Genomic DNA, 25,330 nt, shown 5'->3' with positions numbered 1-25,330 from the left:
CAGCCCGCGAGATAAGAAGGCTCAAGTATCTGACATCTTACACCTCTGGCAGCCAGCAAACCGCAGACCGCCCCCAACGCGCGCCTAGGCCTGCGTCGAGAACAGGAAAGGGTCCATCCTAGTCCTAATCCTGCCCTCTACCTGTACCGCAAGCCCTTTCACCCTACTTGGCCGTCGTCTGCACCGGCGCGGCAGTAGCAGGGGGCGGGGACTCGATTTGTATCAGGATTGCCTTCACGGTGCCGCCGTCGGTCGCTTTGGGTGGCCCGAGAATGTCTGCATCGGTGTGATCAGCGTGCACGGTCTAGATGCGGACCTCTGATTTCTGAAGGCCGGAGGGAGGAAGTGGCTTCGACTGGACGACCCGCCTAAAGCTGACTTGGGGTGGGGTTTGCAGTGTACTGGACTACTTACTCTTTTGTGTTGAAGTTGTAAGATTTGCTGCCTTTATTGTCGCGAACATGGCTTTCACGTCGACGGTGGGCATTTTGTCGCACTGGGTGGGTTATAGGGCAAAGGAATGCTTTCGATTATTTGCAGGAAACAAAGGTAGTAGCGATCAAGTGCAGGCTGACTGGGTGGTTGCTCTGAAAGTGGACGACTTAGTCTGATGGATGTCAAAAACCCGGCAACAATAGGACGGGAGCTGAAGGCTTTTATAACTGTTCATTACCAAAATGGAACGCCAAGTAGTGAGTTTTCTTACTCTCACTATTTGTAGCCCAAGCGGCTGCCCAGAGGATTGGACCCTGAAACGGTGGAGGTGAGTTTTACGATGAGACCAATAAGGTGTTGGATTTGCCCCAGACCGGAAATCCGGATCCGACCCTAAATTTCGGACCGGCCCCCACTTCCGGCGTGACCACCGAGTTTCGAGTTTTCTTCGCGCCGCTTACTATATGGTAGGAACACCCCGCCGTCCCGTGCCAGCCAGCCAGCCAAGGCCCAGTAGCCCGTGCCGTCCGGGCCCCGCGCATGAAGGGGTCAAATCGTTAGAACTTGCTGCACAGCGACACTAACCCACAAACAAAAGTACCCCTGACCTTTTGATTGTCAGTTGCGGTTTGATTCCAAAAATAGTCCCGGCCCGGGGTGCTAGGCTCAAGGCCAAGCTGCCACACTCACAGCAACGACGCCTCCTCCCTCAAACCGGCTGATCGACAGCCCTTTCATCTATCTTTGGAACAAACTGTCACCGGTCTCAGCAGTCATGAGGCGGTCACAATGGCCGTGCCGTGACCGTCCTGGTCCGAGGGACCTGAGATGGGTCGACACTCGATGTGAGCTTACAGCTTTACAGGTGGAATTCGATTTCCTTTCTGTTGTCTCACTTCCCGCCAACCCGACACAATCCTTCCTTCTTCCATCAAACGGGCGAACAACCCTTTGGTGGAACAAACCGTCGCCGATCTTAGTAGCCAGGGCTCAGCGGCCGTGCCGCCCCGGCGATGTATCATGGATACGAGCCTGGATGCCCGAACATTCGGCCCCTTTTAGTTTAACGCATCTTCTGCCAGTTGGAGCCATCTACCATCTACCTTTCCTATATATATAAAGGTCAGGCCTAGGTGGTTTGGACCCTATCCTAGTCCAACCTCTGGCATCACCACTCAGCTACCTCTGGCTCTGCTTGCTTGCTTGGCTTTGATTATCATCTTCGCTACTGTCATCTGCTCTGATTCCTGACCTCCACCATGTCTCAAAATGATCCTCTCGTTCTCGCTCAACGCGAGTGGGTGAAAATCTTCAACGGCGGTGCCTACACTGGGATGTTGATGATGGAACAGCTCATCAAGGCGAGTGGAAAGACGCACAAGCAATTCTTGGAAGACCCCAAGAATTCCATCAAGAAGGCCACGGAGACTCACCTCAACACGGCCAACCTCCAGCAACTAGGCCCCACCTGGAACACCTACTCGGGTCGCTGCACGTCGTTTGCCGTCAAGGCAATCAACGAGCTGAACGCCCACAAGGGCGCGGGGGGTGCCGCCATATTCAACTTTGAAATCTACGACCTCTCCCGGCACCGAGTCGCGAGGTGCAAAACCACGGGCATCGTTATCGATTCCAGCTCCACCCTCCCTAACGGGGCGTTTGTCCTGCCCGAAGGAGAGTGGGCCAGGTTTCCAGAGACAGACGCAAGCTGGAAGTTCAAGAGCTCCGAGTCCAAGTTTGAGAGGCAGGGAAATGTGGACGGCCAAATCGTGAGTGACTTCCTGCTTACTGAATCGTGGCCTCATGCCTCGTGCTTCATAATTACCTTATGCCTCTTGACCTGCGTGTCCCGACTTCGAGTTTGCTAACCCCAAATTTTCTTCCCACTGGCAGAAAAAGTCGTCGTCCCCCATCACGTCCGCAGCGGCCATGCTCGTCTGCCTGAAGGAGGTCGAAGAGTCGGCCTTCAAGTCGGTCCCCACCCTGTTCCGGTCCGTCCAGGATGGCATCCCAATGTTCCACGGCATCATTGTGTGGTGCCCCAGGGAGCACGCCCTCGAGTTGGGAGCCAACGCCACCGACTGGAAAGACGAGAAGAAACTGACCATCCAGTTTCCCAAGTATTTAAAGGACACAAAGACCCCGGATCCGGCCATGGTGGGCACCCTGGACAGCTTGAGAGAATGCCTGACGGACCTGAACGCATTTATCCGCGACTATGGCGGGCCCCACGGCAAGGAGCAGTGGGCGAATATCGAAGATCTCAACACGACCCTGATTCAGAATGCCCTCGATCTCTGGGGCTTTCCCAAGCCGGTTCGGCTCGGCTCGTGAGCCCTGATTGACCGAGCTGTTCAGGATCCGACGATGGAACCTGGATGACAAAGTCTTTTGAGGGCTGGTCAATGTGATACGTACCTGGGCAGGGTGGGTAGGTAAGAACGGCAAGTTCCAAACAGTAGCAGGCTACTAAAGGCGCGATTATTTGTGAGAGGTTGAATTTCTTTTTGGTCTGGGCATGGATACCGGGCAGGTGCTGATCTACTTGCATACTGTGGCTGGGCCAATCAGTAAAAGTAGCGTTAGCATTAGACTAGGTATTTCTGTGGTAGAGAGAGGCCTTTAAGATTATAGAATGGGGATTCTTGACGCTATTGGCTCCCTCGGTGAAAATCCCTTCGGACGAGTCGTAGGGCGTTGAGGTCTTTGAAATATTGGAAAGTTTTCCGCTGATAAATATTCAGGGATTTGATCGAGTTGCATTTAAAAAATAACCTCGACTCCTATTGAGATTATGATTAATTATAATCACGCTCGGGAAGGATGCATCTATCCCGTTTCTTGTTTGTTTATTCTATTTGTTGGAATAGCGATTCTTTCGAGCGTACGACAAAGGAGCTAAGGAAGCACGTGAGCGTAGGCACGTGCTCTATGCCCGCATCCCTGGCCGGAGCGCCACGGACACTATTCCTTGAGTTGTTCCGCATATCTTACGTCATAACAGCCGCTAGCTTGATGCGCCATTCACGACTTGTTTGCCAAACCATCGCGCCTCTTCAACGCATCATTTAAAAACACGCCGAACGCTTGTCCGCGTTCTAAATTAGGAGAGGGTAACCAAAACGGTTAACCACTTTGCGAGAAGACGCAACACAAACCTCAGCGGTTAAGCGAAAAGGTGTGTGTTATGAGGTTCTATTGGGAGGTGGGGCCTTAATGTGGTGGACGGAAGAAGTAGACAGCAGCCGCCGTATGGTCCTACGCTAGGGAGGCTTAGACTCCTTGATGTCTGCCCTTGTAGCTCGGTTTGCCCCCGACGCCGGCACCTCGAATGATCGTTGAGCAATCTGCGGGCCGTGGAGCAAGGCTACGGAGTGTGGCTCTGTTCTTCGGTGAATCTGGAGTGGTTGCGGCCGGTCTTCAGTTGGAAGTACAAGGATCAGCAAGTGATAGGATGGCGACAGCGGCCGGTTGGGTCCCTCCCGACGACAAAAACCTGATTTGCATCGGATGCGAGGGTGTGGCTTCGATCAGAACACCATCTCTAGGACGGAACAGCGTACCTCAACCGTGCCAGGTTGGAGCACCGCCGAACGACCCGACCATTACGTTGAAGCCTGAGGGGAGTGATTAGAGGAGGAGGAGGGTGTTGGGTGTCGGTGATGTTCATCTGAGGTGGCCACCTACGCAGCCCAGGTAGAACACCATCTCTGGGACGGAACGGCGTGCCTCGGCTGTGTCACCTTGGAGCATCGAGGAGTCCGAGAAGGGGAGCGTCTGGGCAAGTCGCCGACCTTGAGCGACAATATGTCTATTGGCGTCCCCGGTCACCTGCTCCGGTTTGGTATGGGTGCTAGGCCATTGACTCTCCTTTGTCCTCACAGACCGGAGATAGATAGGCTTAAGCGTACCCGGCCTCGTAAGTCCATCGGCTCGAGGACTGCAAAGAGCGAAGGGAAGATGACCGAGAAAAGGATCCGGAGTCGGAGCGTGGCCAACCACGCATTCACGTGAGACAAGCCAACCTGCTGATTCCCGAAGTATTTATAGGGACGAGTTCTGTTACGGCACGGCCGAACTATGGCCCGTGGTGCCGCAACCATGCACTAGCTGGAGGCTTCACCTCGCAGCCCCTCTTCCCAATTAGGACTAGCCCGATTGCCCCACCACTCAACCACAAAACCACAGCCTGCAGGAACCGCAGGCTTCTTCTTTTCCTTTTTCTTTCCTTAGCTTAGTTATTTACAAATACAGCCATTCTTTACTTGCAGCATCGACTCTCGTATATGCCTGCCTTCACAAGTTCCCCGCCCCCTTTTTTTCATGTCTTCTCTCCTTCTCTCTCTTCTTTAATTCAACACCAAGATACCGCGCTATAAAGCTCGTCCTTTATATAACAGTTCTGGCAGTTGCCGTCGACAATATCATACTCGACATGGAAACGAGAAGTTGTGGAGCACCCAAGGGCCCCAAAGGCCGAACTAAGGGCCGTGATAACAAAAATCACCCGCAGGTCGACAAGACGTTCACACAACTCGAGCTAAACGAATAGCTGAGAACGGAAGAGATCAAGGTGCTCAAAGAGGAGATTTCCGGACTAAAAAGAAGGGAGGAAAGAGCAAAGCAACTTATAACGAAGCTATACGATATTCTCCAGCGCCAGTATAAGGGAATGAAGTATATGAGAAAAGAGATGTTGGCGGAGGTGGAGGGCATAAAGGTTTGTTGATGCCTACCCGAGGCTCACGCGCCAGCTAACCCACGGTCTAGACTCAGGAGGTCTTCGACGAAGGTTTGACTGTCACGAATCCCTGTGGATTCCCTGTGGTTATGCACAAAGGTGGGGCATGCACTTTTGGCGCAAGCCAATCAGGAGCGTTCCAGGATTCCGAGCTCTGGAGCTCGGGGACGCGGGACAGGTCCGGTCGGGCGGTGACCCGGACGCGGGACCACGGGACAACGGAACCACTGTTATTGGTTACGTAGATAGATATATACGACGATCGTGTCCACGGTCTTAGATAGTTCTTGCTTGGTTCTTCAAGCAAGCAATACACATTCACTGCACTCATACACTTTGAGTGGCATTCCGATTTGACTGTATTACCCGTGCGATAGGAGCTTGCCCTTTGTTCTATCTTCATAATTACCAACCCCAGCATTCTGTGGAGCCCGTGCTCCCTTACAGACAGACGACCCTGACAGTTGAGTGGTTTGTAATATTGACGCCCATCCCATCCATTCCTCTCTATACCAACTGACTCCAAGTTCTGTGCAGTCTTAGAGGCTTGGTAATGAGTTATAGACTGGAAGATAGCAAAGTGCGGGCAACGCGGTAAAGCTACACGTCGATGAGGAGGGTGTGATAGCCCGTACTTGAGAGTATTTTGTTCGCCTATTGAGAGGAGACCCGGCTTGGCAAGCAGATAGCGGATTCCTATCCTAGTCGGTCTAGAGCTGTACGTAGCCGGAAGTTAATGAGAGATGACTCACCATAAGCACTATAGCGGCGTTACTGCTATGTCTATATCACGAAGTCACGAGGGTCGGCGCTATTAAGCTGGTTCCCCCTTGCTGGAGTTCTAGCTCCGCCAAAACTCCGCTCACCCTTACCCGGACGTCAGCGAGGAGGCCGCGGTCCGAACCCGCTGAGATTGCAGCACTAGGGTACGGAGTTGCGGCAGCCCGACGATGCGGGCCGGCGATGGTCCTTAATGAAGACCGCCCCTATTCTATATTGCCGACTGCTCGGGCATACGAGAGCGGCGGTGGCGGCTTGGCGTGTCAGCTAGGGCCTGGAACGTGATGTGATTACTGTTGACGGGAAGGACCCCCGTGGGGGTGTTACAATCTGAACAAAGGGTTCACCGAAAGGCTAAGCTCTGCTTAGGATTGATGTGGGTTGGGGTGGGTAAGATGACAAGACGGTATGCCACCAAGGCAAATCAAGAGGTAAGGAGTATCAAAGATGCACAGATTGCAGGAGTTTGACTCCGTGCTGCAAGCTTCAAGCAATGAAGAGAATAGTGTGTAAGTTGATAGCTGGGGAATACTGAAAGGTAGTGTTCTCCAGCTTCCCTATATAGAACTATGAATGACCAATCAGAGTCCTTCCCTTATATGCTCAGTGCTCCACAGGGTGATCAGGACTGAGCGCTCCCAGCGCCACTGAGCACTTCCTAATTGGCTGCACCAACCTTCCAGGCGGGACATCCCGTTCCCAGACTATAGACGAACCTCTAAGGAACTTACTTGGTGGGGATACGTAGGGGTATGGACGTGAAAGTGCTGAGATAGAAAGTTCAGTAAAGCGGGGTTCTTAGGCTTGATCCGAAAAAAAGAGTGGGTCAATATACACATTTGGTTAGTCGAAATATTGTGTACGAGCCGCTTTCAAGAAGCCTGAAAGAAAGAGGTCGGGTTTCTCGAGGCTTACCCCTAACTAACAAGCTCTAGGGCCGCCCGGCGCGCTGCAGAGGTGTAGTCCCACTGAGAATGAGGCTGTAAGGATACGAGTGCAAGTTAGCTTCTGTAAGTCAAGGCGCTCGCGGAGGAAGACAAGGACCGTGCCGACTTTCCCGCTGACCCCGCACTCGAGCGACTGCGATCCAAGCTCACATCACCAGCGGGGGGATGTGCTCCATCATCATGACAGCTCTTGAGCATCACCTCGTCTTTGTTCTACACCCCGTGAACAAGGATCGAGAGGGCAGGCCCCTTCTCAGGCGTGTTCTCATCCTTTGCTGGGCACACACCAACGACGATGCCTCTCGCCCGGGGATCGGCCGGCTTGGCGGATGGCCGCCCTCCGGGAGAAGCTTGCTGCCTTTGCGCACACTCCCCTCTACGACTCTCCCACGATGCTCGACACCACTCCTCTCGTTCCTCTCCGTTCTCGACCTTCCCTCGATAGCCTTGCCTCGCTCCTGCCGGTGCTGACGACGAACCGGCCCCAACTCGACAGCACGAGCTAAAAGGCCAGCGGTAGTGTTTCTACAGAGCGACCCGGTGTGGCGTGCGCGAGCTGGTCCCCCAAGCTGGTCCGGCGCTTCACTGTGGTGATTATCCCTTTGGTATAGTACTCCCCTTCCCCCTCTTCTCGAGTTCCGGTGGTGGTACGGAGCTAGTATTCTATCTTTTGGACTAAATAGAGAACTGTTCAAACATATATAGCACCATCCAACAACACCATCTCTTATAGCGCGAGCGTTCGCCTCGGGGAGCGCGAGGGTGATGGGTCATCCCAGTATACCGGACGAATCCGCATGCACACAGATGGCGACGAAGCAGCGCCGGGTCGCGAAGATGATGGCAGGTCTAGAGAGATGGAGGCGAGAAGCCGTCGTGTGGCTGGCTGATGCGTGTAGATCATCCAGAAGACGGCGCTAGCGCGGGATATCATCGTGCTCGTGCTCTGCGGCGCAACCCCAACTCCTAGCCTTTGTTATGGTAGGCGAAGCCGGCGTGAGGAAGCCCGGGGACATGACTGTGTTGGATTGTGACTCGCCCGAAAGCCTTTGCTGCTCGTGATCAAAGGCAACACTTGTTGATGAGGCAGGCTACGTCCAAAGACTCGTCGCTACCAGTGGTTGTTTTCGGATGCTGCTGGATAAGGCCGCCTTCTGGGCCATGCCCGATACTCCGAATCCCGCCCTGTGAACGTCGGCTATATACCTGCCGCCCCCGAGCTCCGCTTCTCCCAGGAGTCGTTCCCAGGATCAGTCGGTTGGCGGATAATACCGGCGGCGCGGGAAGCCTCACTGCCGACCACGACTTCGGAGCGGTCCCGCGATCGCTAGTCTACTGGGGCCGGCCGCGGCCCCGAGCCTTAGACCACATGGTTAGGTCAGCGGTCGCGTCACGCAATAGTCTGAGAGGATGTCCGTTTCCACCAACTCCTCAGACCTCGCCGTCGTCGAAGGCAGTAGATTTGTCGAATCGTAGCAGGAGCTGGTCCTACTTCGACGTCTGCCTCCGAATCCTTATCGATGGTCACTACTATATAACCCGGTTCTCTTCAATCTAATTAGCTAAGTTTTAGCTAAGCAACAATGTGATGAACCACGCCCATTCTGGGTTAGTCATAGCTCTGAAAGTGGGGCCGGCCAATAGGGATGACGAGACAGGCATGCGGGGCAGGGACCCGCATTTGCTCTGTGCGGTGGGGTACGGAGCAACGGTTTGGTTGGCTCTACGGGGTTGCTCTGTAGCTCCGCCAGGGAGCAACGGAGCAACGCTCTGTAGCTCTGCCAGGGAGCAACGGAGCAACGACCTGATTGGCCCGCCCTAGATAGATATATACGACGACCGTAGCCACGGTCTTAGATAGTTCTTGCTTGGTTCTTCAAGCAAGCAATACACATTCGCTGCACTCATATACTTTGAGTGGCATTCCGATTTGACTGTATTACCCGTGCGATAGGAGCTTGCCCTTTGTTCTATCTTCATAATTACCAACCCCAGCATTCTGTGGAGCCCGTGCTCCCTTACAGACAGACGACCCTAACAGTCGAGTGGTTTGTAATAAGTGGCTCTGCCAGTTGGTGATATGTTACGATCCTGGTTCAAAGGTGCAGAGGGCGTTGCCCGCCCGCTGCGGATTGGCTGGAACGGCACTTAGGGTGGGGCTCTCGCTAAGAGAAGGTGCATCCAATTAGGGAGTGCTCAGTGGGGCCATTGCCAAGGAGCACTGAGCATGGCTGAGCTCAGTAGGATCAGTGCCGAGACCCACTGAGCGCACTGAGCAGGGAGCTCAGTAGGGATCAGTGCGTCTAGGACTGAGCACGACTGAGCATGTAAGGCAGGAACTCTGATTGGTTGCTCATAGTTCTATATAGGAGCTGGCAGCACGCTCTCTCTGGAGAACGGTTCTGCAGCTATCAATGCATCTGGTTAAGCATACATTGGTTGTGTGTTGAAAGCCTGTTTTTCGCAATCTGTGCACGATACTCCTTGTCTCCTGTCATCTCCTACCTGCCGTCCAGACCCCGACAATCCTAGGCCGGGCCTAGCTCCGTGGACCTGTTGTCCAGATTGTAACACCGTAGTGGGCTATATATGGCCACTCTAGCAACTGCGACAACGCGCCTTACACTTGCCGTGACAGGATACCCCACTTGGTTGCACCAGCCAATCTGCAGTAGGCTTAAAACGCCTCCTGCACCCTTGAGCCAGGATCGTAACATTCGGCTATTATCTCAACCTTCTCGAATAAAAGCCCCGATTCGCGCCTTAAGTTAAATATTTCTACAAAATCCGTCCGGATCTACTAAACGTATTAGTACGGGGAGGCCCTTTTATAAAGTCGGACTCTCCTTATATTACTGATATCAGCTACCGGGCTTTCTCTAGAATCGCTTTTATCCTACTTTAATTTCCATAAACCACGATTACTAGGGTCTTTACGCCTCTTATCTCTAAGGATCGTATTGTCCGCCTCTATAACCAAGCACCTCTAATGCATTATTACGGTCTTCGTATCAGTAATCGTCTAGATAGTCTCGTATTCGTCGTCCCCATCCCCGAGGACCGGGCGGGTAGTCGTCGACGACTTAACATAATCTCGAAAGTACGACTTTATTATAGTCTTTTCGTATTTCCCGTCGTTACAAAGACCTAACCAAATCTGGTCAAAGCCCCCGCCCTTAAACTTCTTAACGAATCTAATATCTTATCGTTAACGAAGAACAAATAACACAACTTACGAGATCAGGTAGGTACTTATAGCCGTATCGCTTACTATGTACGAAACCGCTCTTCTTATAGACGAGGACATACTTTCCGCTTACAATCGAAATTATCATCTGCGAGGAACTCATCGTCCTCGTCCGCTTTTCGTTATCGCTCTTCATCGTCGCGTAACTTGATAGGTTTGCTGAGAACGAGAACGCGGCGTCGGGACATTTTGATACGACTCGGATGCTTTCTGCTCAATATCTGCGATAGCGAGAGCTGCCAACAGGAGGGAGGCACAGCTCCCCTTAAATAAATTGCGCCGCCGCCGCAACGGGGAAGCTGGCGAAACGGCCATCTTAACAGTGTGCCGCAAAAATAACGGTGTTTTCGTCTCCCCGGCAGACAATCCTTTCCCTGAATGTTTGTTGGCGTGGTGCTTTATTGAAGACCCTTCCTGGCCGGTTCATTTGTTATTTTCTTTTCCTTCGTAAGCACCACGCCAACAAACATTCAGGAATTGGATTGTACAAGTGTCTGGGAAGGAAAAACGCGTTGGACAGGTCAATACTTGAGAAGTTGGGCTTTGGCGCCCGGTCGTTATACAACATCTTCATGGCAAGGCAGAATACAAGATACCCATTTCTAGTGTACAGTCCAATCTCTGAATGGCTGTTGGCGCGGCACTTGAGATAGTACGGTAGGAGACTCAGTAAATAAAACCGACCTGGAAGGCCATTCAGGGGTATCTGTAGTGTCGGCGGAAGATAGGGCTGGGATTTTATAATATAGCTGCTTATTGCCTCCCTCAGAGGGACCCCTTACTACAGTGGGCCTTTTATATGACGGACCCCACTAATAAACATTCATGAAGTGAACTGTATGGCATCGACATGGTCTATTGCACAATCTGGATATACCTACCTACACAGTTCATTTATACCGGGCAGTGGCCTCAGCCCCCAACTGATAACCCTTTTCGACATCCCAAACCCCGTACTCCGTACCCCGTAACCCGTACTGGCACCCTATCCAAACACCGCACCACAGTCGAGTCGAGTCGAGTGACCGACTCCTCCGGCAGGCAAGGGGTACGATTACCAACCGCTATCGCCGCCCGCCTTTATTGGACACGCAGGGCGTGGCGCTTATGCAGGTGGCCAAGCATCAACAAGGCCCATCCTCCTGGTTGATGCTCGGGGCGGTACCGAGAAGAGTCAAAGCCGAGCATGTTTACTGAGTATGTATAGCCTTATTCGTCTATATATGCCGCTACACTACGTACAGATGTGGGAGGGCAGATTCCAAGTGTGCCAACCGGCTGCTTGGAATCTCGAGGCCGTCATGACTTGGGGTTGTCTCCTCCGCTCCTGACAGACTAGAAAGCAAACTATCAGCACGGGGTGGGTTTGTAGAAGAGTGCCCATCCAGTCTTCTTGGGTAGTTGCTTGCCTGGTACTGCTTGTTCCCTCAAAGCCCCATCTTAGATGGCAGCTGCTCTGCTCGGGCCACTTTGTCTCTGTGAAAGCGCTTCCTGGCCAAGTGACCCGTGCTGCTGCTGTTGCATGTGTACCCAGGTGTCAGCAGGCAAATAGATATACCCGTGCTGCCCCCTTGTATATATAGTAGAGAGATAGGGGGAGTACGTCTATTCTACCTACATGGCATGAAGACGAACTCGAAATGCTGTCCTTGGAGGTTGGCCCCTGGAGGTTTTTCGGGAAACAAAAACAGCAAATATAGCCGACGCTACTTTTTCTCCCTTTCCCTCTAATCCCTTGCCTTGTCTTGCCTTGCCTTGCCTTGCCTTGCCTTGCCTTGCCTTGCCTGCACAGGATTCCCCGTGGCTCACTCATCACCGCCCTCAGCAACACAGCTAGCCTCGGGCCAGCGCAGGACCCAGCCGGAGACAGTCTTGCGCACCTCCTCGTCGCCGGGGTCGTTCTCGAACAGCGGGCGGTCCATCTTGCGCTCGAGGACGCGCTCGACCTCGAATCCGCGCGCGCGCGCCAGGTCGAAGAAGGCCAGGTCCTTGTGCTGCAGCCAGGGCCGGTACGACGTGAAGACGACGAACGCCTTGCTGCCGCGCCGCCGCCGCAGCGTGCTCTCGACCGTGCGCAGCATGCTGCCGTGCTCCGAATGCCGGAACAGCAGATCCGCGAGGATGAGCACGTCGAAGCCCTTCGGGGTAGAGTTTGATGGTGATGATGATAAGTGCGCCAGTAGTGGCGCGGGGTCGGCGCCCCAGACGTGGCCGTCGGCGACGATATTGCGGGGCACGCCGTCGGGGCTGTCATCGTCGACCAGCTCGGGGCAGCCGCGGATGTTCTTCCACATGGTGGCGACGAGATCCGGGTCCGGGTAGTCGGTGACGACGACGCGCTCGGCACCGAGGGCAGCGGCGACGATGCTGGGCAGGCCAGCGCCGGCGCCGATCTCGAGCACGGAGCGGCCGCGCACCTCGGCCGGGTGCGCCTCGAAGTGCTCCGACACCACGCGCGCCCCGTTCCACAGCCGGTGCGCCTCGAGCGGGCTGTGGCCCACCAGGTGCAGCGTGATGACCGCCCCGTTCGCCATGGTGTAGGTTTGTGTTGTCGGCGGCGGCGACGGCGGGTAGTAGCCCTCGGGGTCCGCGAACAGCGCCCCCGTGCCCACCGCCTCCCCGTTGTCGTCGTCGCTGTGGTCCCGGTCCCGGTCCCGGTCCATTTTTCTTAGCGCGGGGTCCTTACAGGTGAGTTTTGAGGTTGGGGATCAGAAGTGCTGAGCCGCCAATTATTGCTGCGGTGGTGCGGGGCTCGCGGCGTGTAAAATTTTCGACTTTGGTGCTCGATTATTTAGAGAGTTTCAGGGGACGAGAGCTCTTAAGATAACTAGGTGAAGTAGAGAAGCCTAAAATCGCAGGTGTGCATAAACTCAAACGAGAGGTGGGGGCTTGAGATACCGATTGTGTTCTTCAAGTGAAATGGTAAAATTCGGGGTTCTCTCCAGGCCGTCAAACCCAAATGCATGAATAAAACCAATCACCACTCACCACCACCAGTCACAATGGTATTCCGTACACATACACACATATACCACATCAAGAATGAAAAAAACCTATGCACACCCAATTCATAAAACCCAAGTGTTATGTATCACGCCCCAAACCTAAACAGTGAAGGAGAAAAAAAGAACAACACATTGGGTGATCTCCACTGCATGCATACCCACAACCGCCGCCAATATAAAGACGCGCTTGTATGAGTGTATGTGAGAGAGAGCCGAGGACTGATCCCATACCTAACCCAGCGCCCATCCAATGACAAATTCAATATAATCCCTCCCATACACTCCGTACACGTAGCAGCGTAAACAAGCCGAAAGAGCCTCGAAAACAAACCGACAGACCCTAGCTTTCCCACCATGCAAGAAGAGAAAGATTCGTAGCAAACACATCCATACAAGCAGCCCATCAGACTCTACCACCGTCTCCCGTAGATCTCGTCCTCCTTCTTCCGCGGCTTCCGCGAAATCATGGCGCCGACATCCTGGGCAATGACACGGGGGTCGACAAAGTCGCCGTTGTCGAGCCCGTGGTCGTCGGCGGCGTGGCGGGCGTCGTGCTTGAACAGGTCGAGTATCTCCTGCAAGCCAACCTTCATGGCGTTCTTGTCCTTCTTGCGCATGCCGCCCTCGATGGTGGCCTCGGCGAGGAGGCGCTTCTTGTTCTGGAGCTCGAGGATGCGGGCCTCGACCGTCTGCGCCACCGTGAGCTTGTAGACGACGACATCCGTGGTCTGCGTCAGCCGGTGCACGCGGTCGATGGCCTGCTCCTCGACGAAGGGGTTCCAGAAGGGCTCGACAATGACAACGCGCGTGGCCGCCGTCAGGTTGAGCCCGAGCGAGCCGCACTTGAGGCTGCAGAGCAGCACGCGCGTATGCGGGTCGGTGCGCAGCGCGTGCAGCGCTGCCTCGCGCGCGTCGTTGGCCATCTTGCCGTCGTAACGCGCCGCCTTGAGCCCTGGCTGCGCCCGCAGGAACGGTTCGATCATGTCCAGCATCGACGTGAACTGGGAAAACACGATGAACTTGTGCTCGCCCGCCTCCTTGCGCAGGATGCTCAGGAGCTCGCGGATCTTGGCCGACACCATGACCTGGCTCGCGCCATTCTTGCCCCGGCTCTTCTTGTGCCGCTTCTGGTGAGCCCCGTTGCGCGGCCGGGAGCTGTCGTCCGACTCGGAGCTCGACCCCAGCTCGGACTCGGAGATGCCCTGATCCGAATCCCCCGACTCGGAGCGCGACTCCTGACGCTGCTGTTGCACGGCTTGTGAGTGGATCTTAGACACCGACACAAACGTATCGTCGTCTGAACCTGAGTCCGAATCCGGCTCATCCTTTGGAGCCTCGTCGTTTACGATGAAGCTGTGGAGCTGGCTCCCGTCGTCCTCCCCTGCTTCCGAAGAATGGTCCGAGTCGTCAGCCCCCAAGTCTTCACCACCGCCTTCGGCATTTTCGTCGTCTGTGCCTCCGGCCTTGCCAAGACGCAGGGGGCCACGTTTGTCCTCGGGGATTATCCAGCTTCCCTCGGCCTCTTCGTCCTCGTCGTCGCTGTCGGTAATGATCTTCCGGTTCCGAGGCCGCCGCCTGTCAATCTTTTCGATCTTGATTTCCTCCTTCACGATGCTGACCCTTCGGTCCTTCTTTGATTTCTGCTTCGGAGTGCCCGAATTGATCTTCTCCAGTCCCTCGGTGCAGGCGGCGCATCGAAGGAAGCCGTCGGCAGCCTCCTTTCTCGACAGGTCGCCCAGGCACATGTCGCACTGTTTTGTTTGGATGCCCATGCCACCGAATGCGTCGGCAAGGTCGTCGAGATCTGCATCCACGCTGCTGGCTTTTGGATGTGCCACCGCATCTGTAGCCAACGCGTCTTTGTCCTTGTCGATCTTAGAGTCGGTCAGGCGCGGGTGGTTGCACGCCTGGCGCAGCCGGAGTAAGAGCACCAGGGCGTTGGCGTAGTTCACCTTGCCCTTCATCATCTTCTCAAGACTCGCGTCGGCGCGCTCTTCCAGTTGGTCGTAGAATTCGCGCTCGGCGGGAGAGAGCTCGGTCTCGACCGTGACTACCTTCCGCTCTGTGATCTTGAACGCAGACTTGGGCGCCTCTACCTCCTTGCCCTCCTTCTTCGCCTTTGCCACAGCGGCATCCATCGCCTTCTTCCCGCCAGCCACGAGAGCGCCCTCCTCTTTCAGGATATCCTTGGTCCGCCGCTTCATGAAGCAGCGCAGGAGGGAATGCAGTCGGCGGATGGCAATGTGCCCCTTGCCGTTCTTCATAGGCGCATCGATCTGGGCTCGCCACTCGGCCAGGTTGTCGTAGGGCTGTACGCGGAGGAAATGGACGAGCGACTGCAACTCGTCGAGGTTGTTCTGCATCGGAGTGCCGGTTAGACACCAGCGGTACTCAGCGCGCAGAGCACAGACAGCTTTGGTGGCCTTGGCGTTCCGGTTCTTTATGCTGTGCGCCTCGTCTAAGATGACGCGGAACCAGTGGACGCCGAAGCAGCCCGCCTGTAGGCCACTGCCGTCCGGGTTGCTGTGGCCATACTCCGAGACCAGGATCTGGTACGTGGTGATGACCACATCGTAGCGGCAGAGCACTCTGGGATCCTTGGTTCGCTGGGGGCCATGGTGCACGTAGACCTTGAGGGCGTGGTCTTTCTCCACCTTGTCCTTGATCTCGGCCTCCCACTGCCGGATGAGCGCAAGGGGTGCAACCACTAGAGTCGCCTTCTTAAGGTCGCTGAAGTGCTTTTTCCACCCCTTGTCTTCTGGGCATGGCATCGGGTTGCTGAGGATCAAGGAGATGCTCTGCAGCGTCTTGCCAAGACCCATGTCGTCGGCGAGAATGCCGCCTTTTGGCACCTTGCCTTTCTTGACGGGGCCGAGCTCCCGCCCACGCATCCATGTCACTCCCTCAACCTGGTGCGGGAGAAGCTTCACCTTGATGCCCTTGAGTGTGCCGTCGTCGATTGTCTCCTGTATATCCTTCCCTTCGCCATTTTCGTCATCTTCGTCTTCGTCCAATCCGCCCTCGAGCAGCGCCTTCAGGTCTGCATTCGCTTTGGCTGGGTCTGTGTAGAAGACCTGGTCCGTGTAGGAGGAGGCGGGCTGGCTGTACTGCGTCACTGGCTGTGAGTTTTCGCCCATGGAGCTGAACATCTGCAACGGGGGCGCCTTCCGACCCTGAGTCTTGGGTTTCAGGGGACCGGACCCCCTATACAGGTCCCTGTGAAACTCTGGATGGGTCGTGCGCTGAATGAAGAGATTGCTGTGGTCATTTTTGCGCTTGGGCAAGTTGGACGGCAGCTGGGTCGGGTGACCAAAGGTCGGCGTTGCCGTAGCCGGACTGTTGGAGATGTCAATAACCTCGCCACGGTTGGCCGGTGTGAACTTGCCACCCGCCGGACTGCTGTGGACGCTGATGATCTCGTCGTTGGGATTGTGAATTGGCCGCAACGGCGACTTGTCGCGTGGGGCGTCGATGGATAGGTTGGCCGTTTGCGAGCTTATCAGCTCGAGGTCATCGTCGCCAAACGATGGCGATCGCGACAGCGGCATCGTGCCAGACTCCGGACCGGCTCGCGGCTGGTCGCGCGATGGGGCGGGCGAGGCAGGATAGCTGATTGTAGTGGAATCGAGAAGATCGTAGAAGCTCTGTCTCAGCTCCGCCTTAGTCTTCTTTGTGCGCCGATTCCCTTGTGAAGATGCGTCAAACTCGAGTGATTGGGTTGAAGCGAGATCGTTTTTGGGTTGAAATGCGAAATTGGCGCCCGGTTTTCTAGGTCGTTCGGTTTCCTTGTTAGCATACAATTCATTCGTGCACGACGCCCTATAGGTTTGCTGTACGTAGTGCGATTTAGGTCTGCACGGATGGTAATGGATGTGGCAGAATTACCTCATCGGTCACGTTTAGTGCAAAAACTACCTATTTGATAATTGATAGGAACGTCTCGCTGTCGCAGAGGTAGAAATTCGCGTAAAGTGGAAAAGTCGCGGGGATCACCGTTCTCGCGTGTTTACATGGATGACGACGTCGAATTTATGGCTTCCAAGGCAACCGAAGACTAGGAGTTTAGGCGGCCCCTACTTACTTCACGATAAGTTCCCCCACCAAACAATCGACTTTAACCCTAACCCTTGGATAAAGAAAGGGGGAGACATAAAAGCCACGTTCTCGTCATTCTGTTTCCTTTTGGTATAATTCATCACACTACTGCATATCAGACGTGTCTATTTCTTCGGGGTGTCTGTATAAGGATCAAATCCCACCCGCCGCCTAGCCTCCTTCCGCACCTCCAAACGCGCCTCACCCCTCAAGCCCGTCGTCGACGTTTCCTCTAAGAAGAAGGTGAGGATGTGATCCGGAATCGATAGATGAGATGTCTGTTGGAATTCCTGGAGACTCGTGAGCCGGATCATCATCTCCAGTAGAGACAATGACGTGATGATGCCGCCGAACGGGGACTTGGATACGTAAGACTCGGAGAATTCAGTTTGCAATGTCGCAAGATTGTTGGACTCGAGTCGAGAAATCTCCTGAGGGGGTGTTGTAGGCCGTAAAGAGACGTTCCTGATCCGGGCAAGAAGATTGGAGTCAATGGATGACTTCGGTCGCGGCCCTGTAGGTCGTTCCGCTAGCGACAAGGACTTGTCTAGAGTTGGGTCCCCGCTCTCGTTTTCAACACCATCGTCATCTTCTTCATTCTCGTCCACCGTATTGTCAGAGGAGCTATCGTCGTCTTCAACGAAGACCTCGAGAGCCAGCCACTCCGGATCCAGATGGGGAGGCAAGCGCTGTGTCTGTGGCATTTGCTGTTCGTCCACGGATCGTGCAGAAAGCTCACTCTCCTCTCGCAGCTGCCGGTCGATTTCCGCTTGGTCATCAGACTGAGACGACTCATCTTCCGTTCCGGAATCCCCGTCTTCTGGCTCACTCAAGCCATCAAACCATTCTTGCCGTGCTCTCACTGGTGTGCGAGCCTTGACATCTCTCTTTATAAGCAAGACTGGATTGTTGTCTCCGTCATCGGAATTCCCAATGTTGAGAATCCTTCCGGTGTCGGTGTAGAATATCTTGGAGATTTGGTAGATTGGGAGAGAATCACGTATGCCAGCCTTTGGCATACCGTCAAATGGCGCTGGGCCGTACCCCTCGTCGTGGACACGGCCATCATCCAGGTCCTCAATAATCTCCAAATGGTACGAGTATTCACCAGTATGCCCTGGGAATTCCGTAGACGATACCGCTGGAGTGCTCCCACTGATTTCCTGGCCAGGTGAGTCTTTGGGGGAATACCCCTGCACAGTGTCAAACGCCCAGTCTACAGGAGTACGGCAAAGCCGCACCCGGGCTTTGTGCATCACTTCCTGCCATATGGGCTTTCTCTCGCCTTCTCCAAGCCCGTAGGGCTGGTTTTGGTGGACGAGGCCATTAGAGTGGCTTGGGTACGTCAGTGAAGAACCGCCCTGCTCGTTCTCTTTTCGAGGCGCGTCCTGAGAATGGCCGAGAAAAAGCATGTAGAGGGACAGCGTAAAGGATGGACCAATCTGCACGGGCCGAGTCGGGTCGCTCGAAAACTGCGCATCCCCGGAAAAGAGAAAGGCGCTCGCCTGCATCATCCGTGATGGAGAGATACCAGGGGTCAAAGACGTGGACATCTTCTCGCCTGAAGCAGTGATGGCAAGCTGGATCAGAGGGATATCTCTGTCGATCCGCTCAAGCAGCTTTCTAATGTCTCGGACTATCGACATGAGCTCGGCATATTGGGCCTCTGGCATGCTGGCCTTGCGCCTAGTTCGGCGAAAGCCTTCCTCGACGCTGGCGGCATCGTCGAGACGTTTCCCGAGGCGGACGATTTCCCGATGAAGAGACTTGGCGAGAGGGACGGCCGACTCGAGAAAGACGTTCCCACGCCCAGACCTGAATCATACAGCGTGAGCTGTGCACAATAACCATTGACCTATATAACCCCCCTTACCTTGGGCCCTAAAGTGAGGTACCCACGATAAGATACGGGCAAGGCAGGCGGGAAGTGTGGAAGGGGTGGGGGTACTTGGGATGAGAACTCACTTGAACTCGATCAAGTCGATTGCGGGAGAGAGGATCTGTGGCAATTGAAGATCAGCAAGGATCCATTTCTGATGAAACCCAAACAGCCCAGGCTTTTAAGTGTCAAGAATGACGGGAGTGTTGTGGGCTTTGCGGGCAAACTAACCCTGATCTTGCTGTCTAGTAGCTTCTGCAATGACTTGAGCTCTTTGCGGAGCGACTTGTCGTTGACATTCTGTAGAAGGCGCGAGCACTGTTGGAGGGCGTAGCTTGATGTCAGCGCAATGCCCGATTTTATGGCATAGCTATACACGTGGGCACCAAGGCTGGCCAAAAGTGCGTCCATGGTCTCTCACGGATGTCCATTCTCGAGGGATCTATGTAAGTGACAGCAGACACAACGGTGCAAAACTAAGCAGATATTTGCGTGGTTGAAATCCAGGTCAGACTGAACAACAGGGCGGGCGCTGTTTGTTTTTGCCTAACCTACCTACCAAGCCAGGCAGGGATGCTGTTACTGCCTGGCGTGTGCAAACTTTGATGTACCGCACAGACACTGCCGTACGTAAATGGGTTTGAGTTGGCGATTGTCAGCCCGCAATGCTCTGCGCACTGTGCCGATTGTGCCTGTGACATCGTCTCGTCTGCGGCGAACTACGCCGTGTGACTCACCCATCCCACTGTACTGGGCCAAGACCTTTCGTCCTTTCCAACTTCCCCGCCACTGCATGGTGGGGCAGCCCTCACCAGGCAAATCTTCCCCAGTTCCCGACACTCGAAACGCGGAAACAGGTGCTGTCGAGTTGCAAGGAGTCCAACAAGTAAGAAACCTATAATACCCGTGGGCCGCCTCGGAGTTGCAAGTATTGTACCTAACGATAACGCCCGCTTTGTAGTACTTCGGCCCACCTGGCTTTGACGACAACGAAGCGAAAAGCACTCCGAAGACCTTTAGCAGTGGGGTTGGCGCAGGCCCCAATACCTCGACAGCCATCAGCCGTGCCAATATAGACGCCCTCCTGACCCGCAGTCGCTCGAAAATTTAGGGCGCACATCGACAAAATGTCTGACCTCAAGGACTCGTGGGAAGATGACCCGGCTGCCCAGGACGAGAACCTGGCGCGCCAAACGCAACAGCAGTTGAACGTTGGCAATCAGCAAGCCCCCCAGGGCACCTTCCGACCTGCTGTGGCCTCTTTCCACCCTTCAGCGCAGAACTTCCAGCCCGGCCAGGCATTTGCCGGCGGTGGCTTCGTGCCCCAATACCAGCAGCAGCCATACTACGGGGGCGGCGCCGGACGGGGCTACTATCCCCAGTACTCGGGTGCCCAGCAGACGTACGGCGGATATGGGCAGCCTTATGCTGCCGGCTACGGACAACAGCAAGGTGGCTACAACCAAACATACGGTAGGCGGCTTTTCATGGATGGTTCCATTTGTGTGTCAAGGACAGGGGCTCAACATGAACTACAGGTCAATACCAAGGCTACCAGCAACCACAACAAGGGTTTCAGCAGCCCTCGCAAGCGCAGCAGCAGGCTCCCAAGCCCGTCCCAACGATAGTAAAGCGGCCGGTTGACGCTTCTCCCTCTATGACCTCGCCAAAACCCGCTGCCTCAAGTGATGGTAGCCCAAAGGTTTTGAGCATTGGGGGTGACACCGCCAAGCCGAAGGCTAAGATCCTGTCGATTGGTGCGACAGCACCCCCCAAGGAGGAGCCAAAGACGGAGGAGGACAAGAAAGATGACGCCATCAAAGAGGGCACTGCGGAATCGGCTGCAAAGGTCACTGCGACCAAGGCGATTGAGAAGACAGACGCCAAGGCCAGCGCGAGTGGAGCCTCCTCGCCGACGCCATCGTCTGGCAGGTCTAGCCCTACTCGTGCGGCGGCACCCAAAGGAGTGGTCCGCGAAGTCGACGCTGTTGAAAAGGAGCAGACCGCCGACGTTGATCAAGAGACTCTGAAGGAGATTTACGGCAAGGAGCACGTAAACATCATCTTCATCGGCCACGTCGATGCCGGCAAGAGCACCCTTGGAGGCTCCATCCTCTACGTCACCGGCATGGTGGACCAGAGGACGATGGACAAGTATAAGAGGGAGGCCAAGGACATGGGCCGTGAGACCTGGTATCTCTCCTGGGCGCTCGATTTGACCAACGAGGAGCGATCTAAGGGAAAGACTGTCGAGGTTGGACGCGGTTTCTTCGAGACGGAGAAGCGGCGCTACAGCATCCTCGATGCGCCCGGCCACAAGACGTACGTGCCAAACATGATTGGCGGAGCGTCTCAGGCCGATGTCGGTATCTTGGTTATCAGCGCGCGCAAGGGTGAGTACGAAACTGGCTTCGAGAAAGGCGGCCAAACTCGAGAGCATGCCATGCTTGCCAAGACACAGGGGGTGAACAAGCTGGTTGTTGTTATCAACAAGATGGACGATCCCACCGTCAACTGGTCGCATGAGCGCTTTCTCGAGTGCACCACCAAGCTCTCGCAGTTTCTCAAGGGCACGGGTTATAACCTCAAGACAGACGTGTTCTTCATGCCGATTGCCGCTCAACAGACAATGGGCATCAAGGACCGCGTGCCAAAGGACACGTGCCCGTGGTACAATGGCCCCTCGCTTCTCGAATACCTCGACGACATGAAGGCACTGGAGCGAAAGATCAACGCGCCATTCATGATGCCTGTTGCCGGCAAGTACCGTGACATGGGTACCATGATTGAGGGCAAGGTTGAGGCGGGCGTGATCAAGAAGGGCATGAGCCTGATTATGATGCCCAACAAGCAGACAATCGAAGTTTCGGCCGTCTATGGCGAGACGGAAGACGAGGTGGGACTGGCTCAGTGCGGTGACCAGGTGCGTGTTCGTCTCAGGGGTATCGAAGAGGAGGAGATCATGCCCGGCTTTGTCCTGTGCTCGCCCAAGCGGCTGGTACACAACGTGTCCCAGTTCGAGGCACAGATCCGCATCTTGGACCTCAAGAACATTCTGACGGCTGGTTTCAACTGTGTGCTGCACGTTCATGCTGCCATTGAGGAGGTGACGTTCGGGGCCTTGCTCCACAAGCTACAGAAGGGCACCAACCGGAAGAGCAAGCTCCCGCCGTCCCACGCGAAGAAGGGAGACAGCATCATTGCTCGCATGGAGATCATTGGTGGCGCAGGGTCGGTATGTGTCGAGCGGTTTGAAGACTATCCCCAGATGGGCCGCTTCACCCTCCGAGACCAGGTATGTCGAATCCGTCTGCGCGCTTCGGACACAGTGCTAACATTATTCTCTAGGGGCAAACCATTGCTATTGGCAAAATCATCAAGCTCATTACCGACGAAAGTGCCTAAGTGTTGGGGGCTAGAGTTGTGCCTTCCTAGCAGCGATCTAGGCCTAGGGCATGTAACTGCGACGGTGAAGTGAAAGAGCGTATGTTGTTGCCTCATCAGGGGTCTCGCAGACGACTGACTCGGTCGCACTGAAGTCGATTTTTGGCGTAAGATATTGCAGTATTTTAGACCGCGATAGTAGAAAGAAATATGCAGAAAAGTCACTCACTTGTATATATGCTATCTGCATTGACTTAGCTTGGTCTGTCTCCTCGATCCGTTGTTGCTGATGTGGCAACTTGATCAAGAGGCAACATTTGATTTTAACCCCTTTTCCATGACATAAAACCTGTCCGTATTTCTTCAACATCAGGTTATCTGAATCACGTCAGCTTTCAATATCTTCGATAAAAGCTGCTGAGTCCGTAAAGGTAGTCAAGTTGTTGTGTTGGGTGACATCACCAGGGTGATGTTACTTACTGTATGAGTGGGGGGCGGGGGAAAATGAAGGTGGGGAGGGTTTGATGGAATAATCACGGCAGGCATTCATTCATAAGGGGGAACGAGGGGTTCCGCATTCGGCCCCATAGTCCTAACCAACATGCGATAAACAACAACAGCAACAAGCACCACAAGATACTGGGAGACAAGAAGCACCGCCTATTACTTATATTTCGGGAGATAAAATCCATACTTGGCAATTTGAGCCTTCGCATCCGACAGAGCAGCAATAAGGTATCGTCTATATCCACTGAAATCGCACTTGGCTTGCTTGTCTACCCGCCATTCGGTCTATCTACCACAAAGTAAGTCGGTTTGTTTATCTGAGCTTCACTCTCTCTCTCACTTTAGGTACCCTTGGGTTATACCTTGCATACCCTTTTTACCATACCTTACACCGTACACCCCGCCTTCTCGCCCCTCCCTTGTTGGACGGCAGTTTATCCGTGCTGTAGTTGTTGCTGATTACAAAAGTTCAGGCCAAGGTGTAATACCATACCATACCATACCATACTACGTACCTCTGTCTCAAACTTGAAATAAGCTTGTTTGGGCGACAGAGAGAGACGAAGATTGAACAGTCCCAGAACATCCATTTAGGGCACCCTGCCTTTTAAACCATGCAGGCGCCACATATCGACGTCGAGGGCCTCTTTTCGGTCAAGGGCCTCGTCGCCCTCGTGACCGGGGGAGGCACGGGTATGTTTTTTTTATCGTTTTTTATTCATTAATTATACTCTTCCAACCTCCAAAGACTGCATGCACATGAACCTACTTACTAACATGTCGATAAAGGAATTGGGCTCATGATTGCCAAGGCACTAGCAGACGCGGGAGCGGCACGCGTGTACATTGTCGGGCGGCGCGTCGACGTCCTTCAGGAGGCGGCGGCGTCGATCGGGCGACCTACGGTAGTGATGCCGCTGTACTGCGACGTGACGTCCAAGGTCAGCCTGCAGAGCATCGTGTCAGTGGTGGAGACGGACATGGGGTACCTCAACCTGGTGGTGTGCAACGCTGGCATCAGTGGGCCGCAGGTCAAGGCGCCGGGCCCTGACACGACGCTCGACGAGTGGCGCGACGAGCAGCTCGGCTTCGACTTTGACGACTTCACCAACACCTTCAAGGTCAACGCCACCAGCGTCTGGTACACGGCCATGGCGCTGCTCAAGCTGCTCGATAGCGGCAACAAGCGAGGCAACGTCGTCCAGTCCAGCCAGGTCATCATCACGAGCAGCATCGGCGCCTTCAACAAGAAGGCCCCCGGCGGCTACGCCTACGGCCCGAGCAAGGCCGCTGCCACGCACATTGCGAAGCAGCTGAGCTGCGTCCTCCCGACATGGAATATCCGGTATGTTTTTGTCCCTGCTCGGCCTCTGCATGTACTTTACGGCATATATATACTAACACATATCTTTGTCTCTAGTGCGAATTGCCTCTGCCCAGGACGTAAGAATTCCACCTCCCCCCTTTTACCAGCCACGGTTTCCCTTCTATGTTCTACTGACCAACATCAAAACACCTGTAACAGTCTTCCCAAGCGAGATGGCAGCCCCCATCGTGCAAGCAGCAGGCGGGTCCATGTCGAGCGGCGGCAACCAGGCCATCCCGCTAGACAAGAGCATGGTGCCGCTCGGACGCATGGGCGACGAGGTCGACATGGCCGGCCAGATCCTCTACCTCGCGTCGCGCGCCGGCGCCTATTGCAACGGCAACGTCATTGTGGTTGACGGCGGTCGTCTTGGCACGTTTCCCAGCACCGGATACTGAGAGTCGAGTTTTGGGGTCTAGTCCTTTACGGAGCGAGTCCTGAGCCGCCGCCCTGGTCAGGTTTTCTTTTTTTGGGAGATGAAGACATGGCTATATCGCAACATGACGTTCGGGGGGGGGGGGGGTTTCTTTCTCATTTACAAGGGGGGGAAGCTGTATATCTGCATTTTTCATTTCCGGGGGGATGGGGAGGGGGGGTTGCATCATGGGGGGAGTTACCTATGTATCCAGCGTTTCTGAGCGGTATATACATATTTTAAGTAGGGTAGTTGGGCCATGCTTACGGGCTTGGAGTACTCTTGCCGTACCCTGTATAGAGAAGCGTTTCCCTGCCATGCTGTCTACTGCCAGTGCAGAAGAGGTAGAGTCTGTGGCCTGACACGACAAGGTGAGCCATTCCGATTTCTCTTTGCCTCACTGCGCCGACACCCTTGCTGTTTAGAGTAAATGGTGAATGGGAGGGGCTTTGCCTGTGCATCTATCTCCTGAATAAGTAAGTAGAATCAGTCCCGATAGCGATGGGATGAACGATTTAAAGACCACATG

General features: G+C 54.7%; 6 protein-coding genes across 6 annotated transcripts; 3 read left to right on the top strand and 3 right to left on the bottom strand.

Moving 5' to 3' along the window:
* Positions 1-1,694: 1,694 nt before the first annotated feature.
* On the top strand, positions 1,695-2,769 carry B0T26DRAFT_754727 (uncharacterized protein; the record flags this gene model as incomplete). The annotated part of the gene is made up of 2 exons (XM_060445860.1): positions 1,695-2,204; positions 2,329-2,769. The coding sequence occupies 2 exons, from the start codon at positions 1,695-1,697 to the stop codon at positions 2,767-2,769; spliced, it is 951 nt and encodes a 316-aa protein (XP_060292844.1).
* Positions 2,770-11,991: 9,222 nt separating this feature from the next.
* Positions 11,992-12,792, bottom strand: B0T26DRAFT_616924 (uncharacterized protein; the record flags this gene model as incomplete). The annotated part of the gene is made up of 1 exon (XM_060436003.1): positions 11,992-12,792. A coding segment is annotated over one exon (801 nt), but the record flags the coding sequence as incomplete, so codon positions are not given.
* A 691-nt stretch (positions 12,793-13,483) lies between these two features.
* B0T26DRAFT_410157 (SNF2 family N-terminal domain-containing protein) lies at positions 13,484-17,210 on the bottom strand. Its single transcript, XM_060434864.1, has 2 exons — positions 17,041-17,210; positions 13,484-16,923 (listed from the first exon to the last, which is right to left on the bottom strand). Exons 1-2 carry the CDS (start codon positions 17,043-17,045, stop codon positions 13,566-13,568), a joined length of 3,363 nt encoding a protein of 1,120 aa, XP_060292842.1. The 5' UTR covers positions 17,046-17,210; the 3' UTR covers positions 13,484-13,565.
* Positions 17,211-17,375: 165 nt separating this feature from the next.
* On the bottom strand, positions 17,376-19,540 carry B0T26DRAFT_742947 (RanGTP-binding protein-domain-containing protein; the record flags this gene model as incomplete). Its single annotated transcript, XM_060444190.1, has 3 exons — positions 17,376-19,065; positions 19,216-19,250; positions 19,361-19,540. The coding sequence occupies 3 exons, from the start codon at positions 19,538-19,540 to the stop codon at positions 17,376-17,378; spliced, it is 1,905 nt and encodes a 634-aa protein (XP_060292841.1).
* A 452-nt stretch (positions 19,541-19,992) lies between these two features.
* B0T26DRAFT_721936 (P-loop containing nucleoside triphosphate hydrolase protein) lies at positions 19,993-22,949 on the top strand. Its single transcript, XM_060442570.1, has 3 exons — positions 19,993-20,602; positions 20,668-22,424; positions 22,478-22,949. The coding sequence occupies exons 1-3, from the start codon at positions 20,257-20,259 to the stop codon at positions 22,532-22,534; spliced, it is 2,160 nt and encodes a 719-aa protein (XP_060292840.1). The 5' UTR covers positions 19,993-20,256; the 3' UTR covers positions 22,535-22,949.
* A 685-nt stretch (positions 22,950-23,634) lies between these two features.
* B0T26DRAFT_653002 (uncharacterized protein) lies at positions 23,635-24,784 on the top strand (the record flags this gene model as incomplete). Its single annotated transcript, XM_060438414.1, has 4 exons — positions 23,635-23,713; positions 23,810-24,365; positions 24,441-24,463; positions 24,546-24,784. The coding sequence occupies 4 exons, from the start codon at positions 23,635-23,637 to the stop codon at positions 24,782-24,784; spliced, it is 897 nt and encodes a 298-aa protein (XP_060292839.1).
* Between the last annotated feature and the right edge of the window lie 546 nt (positions 24,785-25,330).

Source organism: Lasiosphaeria miniovina (assembly GCF_030549165.1).
Source record: "Lasiosphaeria miniovina strain SMH2392-1A chromosome Unknown B0T26scaffold_6, whole genome shotgun sequence".
Lineage (NCBI taxonomy): Eukaryota > Fungi > Ascomycota > Sordariomycetes > Sordariales > Lasiosphaeriaceae > Lasiosphaeria > Lasiosphaeria miniovina.
Note: the sequence above shows the minus strand (reverse complement) of the source record. Positions and strands in the feature narration are given on the sequence as shown.

Bases quoted from the DNA above. Each gene is read 5' to 3' on its own strand.
- B0T26DRAFT_721936 (XM_060442570.1), top strand. From the start codon at position 20,257: ATGTCTGACCTCAAGGACTCGTGGGAAGATGACCCGGCTGCCCAGGAC. The intron at 20,603-20,667 runs GTAGGCGGCTTT...CATGAACTACAG, and splicing joins TGGCTACAACCAAACATACG to GTCAATACCAAGGCTACCAG. The intron at 22,425-22,477 runs GTATGTCGAATC...ATTATTCTCTAG, and splicing joins GCTTCACCCTCCGAGACCAG to GGGCAAACCATTGCTATTGG.